The sequence below is a fragment of the Cornus florida genome, unplaced genomic scaffold (assembly GCF_030987335.1).
Source record: "Cornus florida cultivar Cherokee Brave unplaced genomic scaffold, ASM3098733v1 CherokeeBrave_3.0.0_Hap2_Chr03, whole genome shotgun sequence".
Taxonomy (NCBI): domain Eukaryota; kingdom Viridiplantae; phylum Streptophyta; class Magnoliopsida; order Cornales; family Cornaceae; genus Cornus; species Cornus florida.
In genome coordinates, this window is record NW_026775573.1 from 24,312,629 (window position 1) to 24,327,738 (window position 15,110).

Sequence of the window (15,110 nt, forward strand, 5' to 3'; positions counted from 1 at the left end):
AATATTTTCATTTTTTATTTTTCTTTATTAAGTTGACTTGGATTGGGAAAAGGAATAGGGCTATTATTTAGCCTATAAATACACAACTATAGGTTGAAAAAGGAGTGAAATTATATCACGTAATATATTCTATAGAGAAAGAGTTAGAGAGAAAAGGAGAAAGAGGAAGGAAGGAGGAGAAAATCCTGTAGAGAAGATCAAGGAAGAAGAAGTTTAACTTTTGATTCGAAAGTTTAAGGCAAGTTCTTCTTCTATCTCTTTCCCTTTGATTCGTGTTTCTGTACATGCCTAGGAAATTTCAGAATTTATTAAACACATAAAATTAAATAATTATGCATGTTTAATTGGATTAGAATATAGATTTTATGAATTTGGTTCACATCTGTTCTTGTGTTATGAATTGATAAATGCATGATTTTGATTTAATTTCCGATGTGAATTTTTACATGTTTAAATTATGTATTTTTCATATCTGTGGAACGATGGAACGTAAAAACATGTCTAGGATTCCTGAACATTAAATAGAAACTAGGTTTGGGTTTAAATAAATTTAAATAGACTCAATCATAATGATGTTTGCTATTTGAATGTTTTAAACAAATGAATGAATTTAATCTTTTAATATGTTTTAGCAATTGAGATTATATGTGTAGGATGAATTGGACATGGAGAATGCTTATTTGACGGTATAATAAAATATCATCATATGTATAAGATTTAGTTTATGTAGGACATATGATATAGGAAGCTTAAATAAATAATAAGTCATTCCTATTTTGTGATAACTTGATATCATATTATCATAGTTATTTCTGGATTATTTGATGTATTTCCTTAATCGTTACATTAATTGTTAGATTGTGTGGTTTAATGCACCGGTATGGGACGGTGGCATTCTAGGGACGAATTAACTTATCAGTTAAGTCCTACCTATTTTATATAAGGGAATGGATTAACTAAAATGTTAAGTCCTACTTATATTCAAGTCAGGTCAGCTGAACAAGTTGAATGACTTATGGATGATTAATTTATTATATAAGAGAATGGATTAACTAAAATGTTAAGTCCTACTTATATTCAAGTCAGGTCAGCTGAACAAGTTGAATGACTTATGGAGGATTAATTTATACCAGATAGGATGGTTACTAGATTTTATATATATAAGTATGGAGCCATGATATGAGCTTGAGTCTCAGGATCAGTGGTTAGGGTGCGTATATCGCCAGGGATGTGTAGCTAGATATAGTGTAGTTGTGTACCCTGGTAGGTCTAGGTATTCATGCCCACTATATGTGCGTTTTGCATGTTGCCTACTATTCAGGTTGAGACAACCCTATAGTCTAGTGAGGTTCCTTTAGTGTGTATATATATATATATATACGGACTACTAGTTACTGTTGTATTGACTAGGATGTATATGTGTATCGGATCTCTGCTTGGACTGTAGTAGAGTAGAACTTGTTTGTGGGCCTGACCCACCATTATTTTTCAGGTGTTCGTCAAGAGTAGAGGTTGTTCATGCTGAGCAAGGATCAGTCTACTTCATTTTTCCGATGTTACATAGAAGTTCCTTTATGATTCAGTTTCTTGATTTAGACAGTTATTGCTATCATTTGTTTAGTTTGAATTTTCTAGGGGTCCACACAATATGGATTCCCGAGTTGTATTTTGGAGGATCAGTTGTATCAGAAGAGTTTATTAATTAATGGAAATATATTCTGAGGTTTATTATTAGATTATCATTTTAGTTTCTTGTCAGCATTTTATTTATTCTTCTTTATTCTTTTGTACTCTGTGTTCGTTTATTATCAATTTGTTTTGATATCCTCGGGTATTTGGGCGTGGGCCTTGCCAACCCGCATTCGGAAATCCGGGGGGTATCGCAGTTGGTATCAAAGCACTCCAGGTTTAAGTGTCCTTAAGAGTGTCTTTCATTATGTAACTTTCGCGTTGCGTCTCTTAAAACTTAGAGCCCGTATTAGGATTCATTGTACTCTATTTACGGTTCGTTAGGAGGAATTTGTGATACCCCTCGGATCCGAGACACGGGTTGATCAGGCCCAGGCCCAAACCCGAGGGAATATCAAACAATTAATATTTTATAATGAACACGGAATACAAAATAAATTAAGAAATGAAATTAAAGCTGGAAGGAACTAAAAATAGAATCTGCAAAATATTATAATTATTAAAATCCATCAAACCCAAACTCTAAAACTCTATCAGTTTACAACTTGGGAATCCATATCTAGTGGACCCCTATTAAACATCCAAACGAAAGATAGAACAAATGTAATAAACGTCCAGAAATAAAACTATAGAGAGAGCCCTACATCGTCGGAAGAGTGAATAGAGACATCTGTTCATCACGAACACGTCTAAGCCTGGAACTGTCGTGTACCTGAAAAATAGAAGTGGGTCAGGCCCACGCGCAAGTTCTATACTATTACAATCCAAACAGAGGCCCGATACGCATGTACATCCTAAACAATTCAACAATAGCTAATAGTCCGTAAATATATATATAGTCACACTAAAGGACTCTCATTGGACTACAGGCCGGTCTCAACCTGAATAGAGGTAACATGCTAAAACGGACACGAAGTGGGCATATGTACCTATACCTAAACAGGGTACATCTCCAACCATCGTAGCCAGTTACACATCCCGATGCATATACGCTCCCTAGCCATCGGTCCTGAGGCTCAAGCTCATACCGATGCACCATAACAGTACATATATAAAATCCATCCAAAACCCCTGGTATTGCCGCTCAACAAGTAGTTGCCATGACAATACAAATCCACGGGACTTAACTTTTAGTTAATCCCATCCTTATTCCAAGTAGGTGGGTAATGGTATTGTTTTAAAAACCAAACTCATACTTAGTATGCCACCGTCCCATACCGGTGCCTACTTTCCAATCCTCCAGTAGTCAATAATACCAATAAATCAAGTATATATCAACTAAATTCCAACATCCAACATTCAATGTTAGCAGTGATAAAATAAGCATTGATAAACAGGGTCACAACAACAACATTTACATGCCCAATTTAAGTTGTTCCCTTTAGTCTGATATAAAGACAGAATTAATTAAAACTTCCATTTAACACCTTACAAATGACATACAGATATGTAGGGTACGTATCACAAAATCCTAACCTCCACAGTTGATACTAACTGTGACAATGTAAGCATCAAAACAATATTCACAGTATGTATGTAGACATGCTCAAATTATAGTGTTCCACAAAACCGATCTAGTGTTAAACTCAAATCCTCCTAGTATTTAAGTTCCAACAGTTGCTATTACAGAAGTTAAGATAGCTATCATCTAGACCCATCCTTTCAATAATTTATACTAGCAGTGGTAAGGAAAAACGTGAACCACAGAACCACAATGCATCCACAAACATGCTTAGTCTAGGTTGAACAAGCATACAACACTACTGTACCTACCAGTTTCATAGCAAAACAGATATCATTTTAGTTTGGTTTAATCTTCATTAATCCTGGAATCATTTAAGAGTGTAAAGAGTATGAAGCCTAAGGGAAAGAGTAAGGATAGAATCTTGCCTCAAAAACTTTTGTTCAAAGTTTCAACGTCGTCTTCTTAAAAAATCCCGGCGAGTTCCAAAACCCAGTTACTGTTCACGGGTACGAAACACTATTCCTGAACTCAAAATCTGATCTCCACCGTTCAGATTGTGCGACACTGAGTCATGAACCTATCCTCCAAATTTCAGCTCGATCGGACCACGGACGAAGCGGGATCGGCTGTTTGATGAAATCTGGGCAGAATGGAAAAAAAAACTTGTGCGACCCCGTTACTGTTCACGAGTACGAATCACTGTTCCCGATGTCAAACTCTGATCTCCACCGTTAGATTGTGTGTCACTGAGTCATGAACCTCTCCTCCAAAATTCAGCTCGATCGGACCACGGACGAAGCGGGATCGGATGTTTGATGAAATCTGGGCAGAATGGAAAAAACCTGCGCGACCCAGTTACTGTTCACGAGTACGAATCACTGTTCCCGAGGTCAAACTCTGATCTTCACCGTTCATATTGTGCATCACTGAGTCGTGAACCTCTCCTCCAAAATTCAGCTCGATCGGACCATGGACGAAGCGGGGTTGGAGCTTTGATCAAACCTTGGCAGAATGTGAAAAACTGCGTTTTTCCTTCTCCACTTCCACAAAACGTGTACTTTGTTTAAAAAACCCTACACAGATGTCTACCTTATACTTATAGAGTTTTCCTAAACCCTAGGTTCATTTAAGTCCAACTCACAATCCTAACCAGCCCATTCAATTAACGTAGAAACCTACGACGGCTATAATATAAAACCCTAATTTATACTGTAATTAAAACCCTAGTTAGATGTATTTACCTAATTACCCTATTCACCATTAAATACTTAACAAATAATCTAATTGAACAAAATAATAATTAGTAAACCCAATTAAACCAAATAAAACACACATAAAATAAGACACACATAGAATAATTAAACCAATTACACTTAAACCATTAATGCCAATTAAATAATTAAAACACTAACAAGTAATTCCAATCAAAGAACAAAAAATAAATATCATTTAAATAAATTAAATCACCACAAAAGAAATAATTAAGTACCTAATAAAAAAATAATGACACATAATCAAATAAAATGCACTTAAATAATAAATTAAATACCATTAAATACCAGGAATATCCTTTTTAAAATTAGGGGTATTACAGAATTGATGTCAATTGTATTCTGTAGTTACAGAATGGTTGGCACTAGGAAAAGGATGGGTTCAAGGCGAAAGCGATAAAGACACAATGGAGTAAAGGAGTACGTTATCGATTTCGTTGCCAGAAGGCAAAGTTAGGGATCGATGGTTTAAGTTCATTTAGCGTTACTTTAAAAGTATAAGCCAAGGAAGGATTTAGGTGTACGTGATAGGTCATCGCATATCGAGGCCAACACGACTTCAGTTGATCTTAAAAAGGAGACAAGCGAGGAGTAGGAGCCGAAGAGGATCCTAATGGAGAAGATTTATGTGCATTCAATAAAAAGGGTACTAAATCTTGAAGATGGATGATTGCGCGAGGTAATCTGAATTGCTACTAGTATAGCGAATGTTATTAGTAGAATTGGGGTTGATCAATCTACAAATAATTAAGCTTTCTTATCATCTCTAAAAGAGATATATAAGAAGTACTCTTCAGAAGATTGGGGATTTGATGGAGTTCTTATCAGAACGAAACGTATGATTTTGTATCACATTCAGGAAGGTATTGGTATTATGTTGTGACGTTCTAATTCGCTTTATAAAGCCAAGTTAGATAGTTTACATTCAGCGTGTAGGGAGGATGAGGGTTAAGCCTTTAGGATTTGCTTAGGCAAACATATATTGCTTTTAAGCTCTATTTAAAGGATATGTTTCGAGGTTGGATGATTACCTACGAAACTATAAAAGGATATTGTGAAATAATTTGGTAGTGTTGATTTCAAATGAGACTTTCTTTTCTAGAAAGAACGATGTCCTAAGTAGGAGTATATTTTGTGCTAGTGTGTTTGTTATACATGTTTTATTTTCGTTGATTATTTCGGTTAATGGTATATGGTTTAGTTGGGGACACAAGTATGTGATCAGCCAACTATTATTTTTAATAATATGGAGTAATGGCGCTATTTACGCTAGATTTGTGAGCATGCGGTCGTAGGATATGGTAGATAAACATAATTTTAGCCAATCTATTAGACCTGGACATGCGTCATTCTAGTATATTGTTTGGGATGGGATAGTTAAACCATCACTGTGAGTCAAATAATCTAGTATGATTAATTTGATATACTTTACGTTAGGTATGGATTCGTATCATATTACAACGCCATGATATTGGTGATTGTTAATGTTTCGGTATGCGTGAGGTAGTGGTAAATAAAGATCACTAAAACGCCATGATGATATATCAGAGATGCTGAATTTGCTGAACATCTTCTTGAAAATTTCAGAAGTTGTTACCAAGTCAGAAGGAGGATTTAGTACTGGATTAAGTACTTATTAGAATGACACCGAGTGAGGATAGGAGACTGAATAAATATTCATCAGTAAATTCTTAATCAAGAATTTATTCAAGAGGTTGTGTCATTGGGAGGAATTTGCCGGTGTTGCACATGGAGGAGGAAACTAAGTCTCTTCATTTCCATAAATAATATGGAATTATTTTTTTAGTCACAATTTGCAACAATTAGCTGTTGCAAGGAAATTGATGACTTATGTAGAGGATGGAAAGATTTCATATTCTTTTGAAGTTAGATAAAGAAGTCGGATTGTCATTAACTTGTCTTAAAGAAGCAGGGTGTGTCAAAGACAAGATGGTGAGACCAAATACTTATATAAAGATGAGGTGCATGGTATGTATGGAAAGGTCGTAGTTTGTTGAATTTTGTTGAGTTAAAGTCATAGTTAACTATTGATAAATTGAATTACCGATTGATTTTTAATATCGGCAAGTTTATCACAGATCAGTGGTGGATAGATTTAGTTACAGAATTCGCTTTTGAAGATGCTCCAATTTAAACAATGGGTACAGACAAAAGATGGTGATACCGAACTAACGGTACTTTCTGTAGACAAATTTGATGGAGGATGCAAGGATTAAGTTTCATAACTCTTAGTTCTTTATTCACCCTAGTAGAAACATGATGCTTCACAGTATGAAGCAGGTGTTTGGAGGACAGGCAGGAAGAGGAATATAGTATTTTTTCTCTAAATCTAATATTTATTAAATAATAGAGATGGACCATCAGAGATTACTGGATTCTTGCAGCTATTTTCTATACTGAAGTGGAAATGACAGAGCATTTTCACGGATTTAGTTGAGGGATTGCTAATTTGATGCAAGGGTCAGGATTCTAGATGGGATATTGGTTGACTGATAAAATTAAATCAGTTTCATTTTATCTATTTTGATCAAGCTGGTAAGATATCAGTTTATACGAATATAACGGATCACGAGACGGCTTAGATGGATGCAAAGTGTGAATAATAACACTTGTTATTACCAAGGTAGTTCAGGAGGTCAATTTTGAATATCGGAGCTAACCCTAGAGAAGGTGTTACCTTACTCAGATGGAGTTTAAGGTACTGGAGGAGGAGTTAGTAGTTTCTATAAATAGTGATATGACTGTTGGGCGACTGAGATGGAAATTTATAATTTTTCTTGGTACACCCAGACGGTTAGAAGGTACATCACGACATCAAATGTCAGTTTTGGTGAACAGGTACGGATAGGGACGTGTATATAATTGCCCTAAGTGTAAAACCTGCTACAAAGGTGGAAAGTTGATCATAAGATATCATAGGAATCTTTAGCCACTTCCTATAACAAATATGGAAGTTGAACTAAACAGGAGTGATAGTTGGTGGGAAGGATCGACATTGATTTGGAATTTCAATTTTCCATATGGAATCTGAGTGGTGGATTGAGAAAGATCGCTTGAGGACATAAATTTGAGTGATGCTTATTTTAGAACTTCATAGTAGTTATATAATTCAGTGATAGTGGTGTTATAGTATGTGGATGTCCATATTAGTGGATGCAAAGTGCTATTTCGAAGGAGCTTTATGAAGATTTTGGAGCAGCAGCTCTACTTCATATATATAGACGGAGGAATTAATCGAGAGATTAAATTAGACCATAAAGGATATGTTTGAGGCGTATATCCTAGATTTTCATGGACTATTGGAAGTGTGTACTTCACTTGTCGGAATTTTGTCTGTGATATTGTTGGCACAAGGAGGTTAGTATGACAACTTTGGAGGTTTTGTATCTTTCACAATGCATACCTCTCATTTGTTAGTTAGAAATGGAAGTATGGGTTGTACAATTAGACCTTGACTTCATTTAAAAATATGTCGAAAAGAGATATTTCCCTTTGTATTGAACTGCGCGCGGTTGGGAGACAACAGTAAGATGTTGTAAATAGTTGAACTCGTATACTAGAGTTTTTCTATCAGGGAGTAGTTTACTCATTCTGTTTTCTATGTAGGAAGAAGGCGATTTTTGGAGAAAGGTAAATTTTACTTATTACATTGACTTTTAGAAGATTGTGTTTCGCAATTGAGGCAGTCGCCTCTGAATTAGCGTTACCAAATTATTAGCGCTGGGTGCATAGGAGTTTGTGCGTATATTCTATAGCACTTGGAGGTATGTAGATCATTCTCTTGTCGACATGTGAGGATTACGTTGATACAACCTACGCATCGTATGATTATTGTGTTTCTTAAAATATAGGAACCCTGTATACCACTTGGTATATTGGAGTTAAGTGAAGCCCTTATAGTGAGGCTGCGTCTACTTGGGAATATGAGGATGTTTTTCGCTCACAATTTCCAAGCATAATGGAAGAATAATGTAAGGAAGTAAGGGCGAATTCCGAGGACAGAATTCCTTTTGTTAGGGGGTAAGAATGTAATACCCCTAATTTTAAAAAGATAGTCTCGGTATTTATTTATTTATTTTTATTGTATTTTTTTAATTGTTTAATTGATTATTTGACTAATTGTTTATGTGTTTAATTGAATTAAGTGTTCCTTGATTAATTGGTTACTTATCTATGTGTTATTTGTATTTTGTCTAGGTGTTATTTGTATTATTTGTTTAATTAGATTGGGTGCTTAAATGATATATTTGATTAATTGTAATTAATTGTAAATTAAATGATTAAATGTTTTATTTTATTTTATTTTATGGTTATGGTTAGTGGTAATGGGCTAACTAATTGTGTCCTATGGACTACTTGGATAGGAGGTTGGATGGGTATGGATAATTACCCATGGATAGTTGTATATGTATATATATAGATATATATGTATATATATATATATATAAAGGAAAGTAATTTATTAATATTATAGTAACTTTAGTATTAATAAATTATCTGATGTATATATTTTATTTATTTAATGAAGATACAGATAGATTATATACGTAACATGTTTTAAGTTACTTTTTAATATTATGGTAACTTTAGTGTAAATAAATAATCTGATGTATATATTTTATTTATTTAATGAGGATATAGATAGATTATATACGTAACATGTTTTAAATTACCTTTTAATATTATGGTAACTTTAGTATTAATAAATAATCTAATGTATATATTTTATTTAATTAATAAGGATATACATAGATTATATACGTAACATATTTTAAGTTACCTTTTTAATATTTTCATTTTTTATTTTTCTTTATTAAGTTGACTTGGATTGGGAAAAGAAATAGGGTTATTATTTAGCCTATAAATACACAACTATGGGTTGAAAAAGGAGTGAAATTATATCACGTAATATATTCTATAGAGAAAGAGTTAGAGAGAGAAGGAGAAAGAGGAAGGAAGGAGGAGAAAACCCTGTAGAGAAGACCAAGGAAGAAGAAGTTTAACTTTCGATTCGAAAGTTTAAGGCAAGTTCTTCTTCTATCTCTTTCCCTTTGATTCGTGTTTCTGTACATGCCTAGGAAATTCCAGAATTTATTAAACACATAAAATTAAATAATTATGCATGTTTAATTGGATTAGAACATATGTTTTATGAATTTGGTTCATATCTGTTCTTGTGTTATGAATTGATAAATACATGATTTTGATTTGATTTCTGGTGTGAATTTTTACATGTTTAAATTATGTATTTTTCATATCTGTGGAACAATGGAACGTAGAAACATGTCTAGGATTCCTAAACATTAAATAGAAACTAGGTTTGAGTTTAAATAAATTTAAATAGACTCAATCATAATGATGCTTGCAATTTGAATGTTTTAAACAAATGAATGAATTTAATCTTTTAATATATTTTAGCAATTGAGATTAAATGTGTAGGATGAATTGGACATGGAGAATGCTTATTTGACGGTATAATAAAATATCGTCATATGTATAAGATTCAGTTTATGTAGGACATATGATATAGGAAGCTTAAATAAATAATAAGTCATTCCTATTTTGTGATAATTTGATATCATATTATCATAGTTATTTCTGGATTGTTTGATGTATTTCCTTAATCGTTACATTAATTGTTGGATTGTGTGGTTTAATGCACCGGTATGGGACGGTGGCATTCTAGGGACGGATTAACTTATCAGTTAAGTCCTACCTATTTTATATAGGGGAATGGATTAACTAAAATGTTAAGTCCTACTTATATTCAAGTCAGGTCAGCTGAACAAGTTGAATGACTGATGGATAATTAATTTATTATATAAGGGAATGGATTAACTAAAATGTTAAGTCCTACTTATATTCAAGTCAGGTCAGCTGAACAAGTTGAATGACTTATGGAGGATTAATTTATACCGGATAGGATGGTTACTAGATTTTATATATATAAGTATGGTGCCATGATATGAGCTTAAGTCTCAGGATCAGTGGTTAGGGTGCGTATATCGCCAGGGATGTGTAGCTAGATATAGTGTTGTTGTGTACCCTGGTAGGTCTAGGTATTCATGCCCACTATATGTGCGTTTTGCATGTTGCCTACGATTCAGGTTGAGACAACCCTATAGTCTAGTGAGGTTCCTTTAGTGTGTATATATATATATATATACGGACTACTAGTTACTATTGTATTGACTAGGATGTATACGTGTATCGGATCTCTGCTTGGACTGTAGTAGAGTAAAACTTGTTTGTGGGCCTGACCCACCATTATTTTTCAAGTGTTCGTCAAGAGTAGAGGTTGTTCGTGCTGAGCAAGGATCAATCTACTTCATTCTTCCGATGCTACATAGAAGTTCCTTTATGATTCAGTTTCTTGATTTAGACAGTTATTGCTATCATTTGTTTAGTTTGAATTTTCTAGGGGTCCACACAATATGGATTCCCGAGTTGTATTTTGGAGGGTCAGTTGTATCAAAAGAGTTTATTAATTAATGAAAATATATTCTGAGGTTTATTATTAGATTATCATTTTAGTTTCTTGTCAGCATTTTATTTATTCTTCTTTATTCTTTTGTACTCTTTGTTCGTTTATTATCAATTTGTTTTGATATCCTCGGGTGTTCGGGTATGGGCCTGGCCAACCCGCATTCGGAAATCCGGGGGGTATCACACATTATATATATATATATATATATATAATCATATATATATATATATATATATATATATATATATATATATATATATATATGGCAATTCTAAAAGAATATATTATACAATCATTTAATTTACTTTTATTTATGCAACTTTAAAGAAAAATTATGAGTTCCTAAACATCAGCTCTGATACCACATATAAATTTTAATAATTCGTGTTAAGCCATTAATCACAAATTTACATGAATCCCATATCTTAGAACTTAATGATTTTCACATATCTATAATGCATAAATAAATGGTTAGATATAAATACCGCGATTCATAATATCAAAACTTGTTGAGATTAAATCCAACGTCTAGATCCTTTAACCACGAACTAATCTGCAATTCTAATCAACAGGCAAAGGTGGAAATTGGTTTCTCTCTCTTGGCCTTTTACATACATAAAACTTTTACGTGTTGTATCATTAATCGTACATAATTGATAGAATATATACACTTTTATAAGGGCAAAGAGATGACCAGTTTTCCTTTTAGTAACATAATTCTACTTTCCATCAAAGTAAGGAATAAGAAAGGAAAACACTTCTCCAATAAATAATTACCAAAAAGGTAATTATAAGTTGACCAAAAATAAATAATATTAATTGATATCTATTTACTTAGTCACCAAGTAATATGTCACATGTCCAAATCATGTGGGCCACAATTAACTAAATAATTTTACACTTCATGCATTAGACTCTCTATGTTACCTTTACCTAAAAAAATTAGAAGTAATATATATTCACCCATATATATTACTTCTACATTATTACTAGTTTCAGCTCGTTCAACTTCGATAGTAATAATATAGAAGTAATATAGTGTTTTCATGCAAAAATAATAAATACTGGTAGAATTTTAGTTTACTTAATTTTGGATAGGAGAAGTCATAAAAACTGTTAGATTTTATCAGTTTCTTGCTTTAAAATCACTGAAGAAAAAATAAAAATAAATAAAAATAAAAAGAATTTATCTCTAATAATCTTCACTTTAAAAAAAGGCACAATACAAATTAGTAAGATTTATCTCTGACAATCTTAACTTTGAAAAATCAACATCAAGCAATTAAGAGCAGTAGAGCACCTACTTTGTGAAACAAAACTATCATATTACTTTGTTATAATTCATATCAATGAGTTTATGAGCTGCAGAATTGTCTAATATTAGTAGGAGGAGTAAAAATGCAACTATTCAGCACCAAAAAAAAAAAACTGAATTTGGTTGCATGACCATCACCTGTCCAGGTTCACCCTGAACCTCCGCCCATTAGCGAGCCCTCGTTGATACCGAGTCAAATAACGAGGCTCTGACTGCACATTGCCTCTCTCTGTCGATAATGGGCCTCGTTGATACCGAGTCGAATAATGAGGCTCTGACTGTATATTGCCAATCTCTGTCCATGATCCCCTCGCTTGGTCTCTCCTATTCTCTCTTCCTCCTTCAGGCACTCTTCTTTCTTCCTGTCTGTTTAGAAGAAGTCTTGATTTTGAAGGGTTCAAACTTTTTAGTCTGCTATCTTCAGAGGACAAGGGTTGAAGTCCCTGCAAATCAGGCTCTGGAACAAATCCAATAGGCCATTTTGATTGATCCATCTTTCGGAAAGTAATTGATATCCTATGAGTTAGACAGGAAACATATTAATCAAAATCATTTATTCAAATAAACAAGAAAGAATATAATATCAAAAACTGCATCTAAAATAACCAAACTAGAGAGTGTCATGTACCTTTTAGTAGGTACTGCAAACACACAATGCTTAGCCACATTGATAAGCACTGAAAAGTGCGTATTTAAACCCCTTAAGCTTAGGCATTCTAGTACCTTTATCTATCTTACTTTACCGTTTTAGATTGATTTCGTATTATTTTCATTTTCAGGCACTTATCCCGAAAATAAGCTAACTCAACCAAATAAGAGTTTAATTGAAGCAATTCTGAGATTAAGCAAAGAAATGAGCAAAGTGGCGGAAGAAAGAAACAAAATGAAGCAAAGCAGCAAGTTCGATCAATCTAAGTCCAAGGTTCGATCAATCGAACATTGATCGATCTCAGCCTTCAAGATAGATCCAAGCCTTGACCCAAAGCACTTAAGTCCAAAAGTTCGATCGACCCAACATCATTCTTCGATCGATCGAACACCTTTGTCCTTATCCAAATGATTGATCATATCCACAGCTGTACCACCCACCAACCACTTTTGTCCTTTTCCCATAAATATCTCCTACAAATATCTCGGATTTGTCTTTTTCCAAAAAACTCAGCCAGTTGGATCGATCCAACCTAAGTTCGATCGATCTCACTTTCTTTCGATCGATCGAACTTCCTCCAATGCGAAAAAGTTAAAATTCCATCCCATTGAAAGTTGTCCTTTATCCAATCATTAGGGAATATTGTGTGCACGACCCCAGCTCATTTTGGGTGTCATTTTGACCTACATATATGAGGATAAGGATTGCTTTTTCAAAGAGGAGCCAACATTATTTTTGATATCATCTCTTGGAGAGGAAGTTTAAAGGAGAAGGCTAGAGACACCAATGGAAATCTTCATCAACAATGAGCAAACCTCTTCCATGGAGTTAGCCCTTGAGGGTTGGAGCATCATCACCATGAGTGGCTAGACATCCTCTTGGGGCTAGAGTTAGCCCCAAGCATGCTTTCTATATCTTAATCTTGTGTATTATTGAGGGATTAGTGTTGTAATTGATGTTTTAACACTTTGATATATATAGATCTTGTTTATTCAATGATTTATGTGGTTTAATGCTTCCAATTGGTCATTTCAGTCTATCCATATCTCTATGTATGCTAGAATAGATGTTCATATGTTTATCTCTAGATTTTGTGTTATTGATGCATGCCTATGTGTATTGATGCTATAGATTTAGAGATTGTCAAAACATTGTGCTTAAAAGAATGCTTTTGTGATTCTCTTGATGGTTCATGCTTACCTCTTGATGGATTGTGCCTCTCCCCTAGTTTATTTTCATGCTAGTAGTGTAGATGTAGTGTAGTTGTAGTGTAGTGTTAAATGGGAGGACAATCTATGCTTGTTGTTTGATGATCCAAGCTTGTGAATGCAATTAGCATATGTCTCTATCCTTGTGTTGTATTTGGATTGTGAGCTTAATGAAATGATTAATAATTTGTTTTGATTTATTGTGTCTTTCACATGTTGTTTAGACAATATATGCTTCATAACTTAGATATATTGTGCCTTTCACATGATGTTTAGACAATACATGCTTAACTAGTCATCCTTACTTGTTGAATCAACCAAATACACACACACACCAACATTGCAACACCCTAATTGCCCTCATTATTCACTTGTCAATAATATAGAAATGCATTACTTGGTGGTGATCTCTAAACCCCAAGACTCTTCTCTTTCTTACTTACTCCTAATTGTACTCTTTTGCTATTACTTAGTTTAATTTAGTTGCTATTTAATCAACAAATTATTTGATCACTCGACCTACTAGCCCTAATAGCGATTCCACAATCAACTCCGACATTGCTCAATCCCCATAATCCCTTGGGACGATCCCTTCTCACTCTTGCTACTTTAGTAGTAGTGTGGTAGTGGTTTTTATAAATTTAAACTTGATCCAAAAGGCTTTTCTTGAACCGCACATTAGTTACATTAATTTGGCATGTAAGAACAACCATTATTCGTCACACATCGGCCCCATTTCCTTTTAATACAAGGACAGATCTCGATGAGAACCAAAAACAATGAATTTCAACTTTAAGAATTTGATTTCTCGGAAACAAAAATTAAATTTAATAAATAATAAATAAAAGCATAGCATGCAGTAGATGGAATAAAAGAAACAGAAAATGTATGAAAGCTGATATGCACATCAGACTTACACCAGGGGCAGCGGGATTTCGCTAGGACCAGTAAACTCGCCAGCACCCATAACTTCCAAGTGTGTTCCAAAGATTATATTATACTAAC

General features: G+C 33.8%; 1 protein-coding gene across 1 annotated transcript in view; it reads right to left on the reverse strand.

Moving 5' to 3' along the window:
• Nucleotides 1-12,742, reverse strand: part of LOC132301289 (uncharacterized) — a 28,418-nt gene extending 15,676 nt beyond the window's left edge. The window contains exon 1 of the mRNA XM_059798557.1: nucleotides 12,387-12,742. Coding sequence (XP_059654540.1) covers nucleotides 12,387-12,742 — 356 coding nt within the window. The remainder of the gene's footprint in view (nucleotides 1-12,386) is intronic.
• Nucleotides 12,743-15,110: the final 2,368 nt, after the last annotated feature.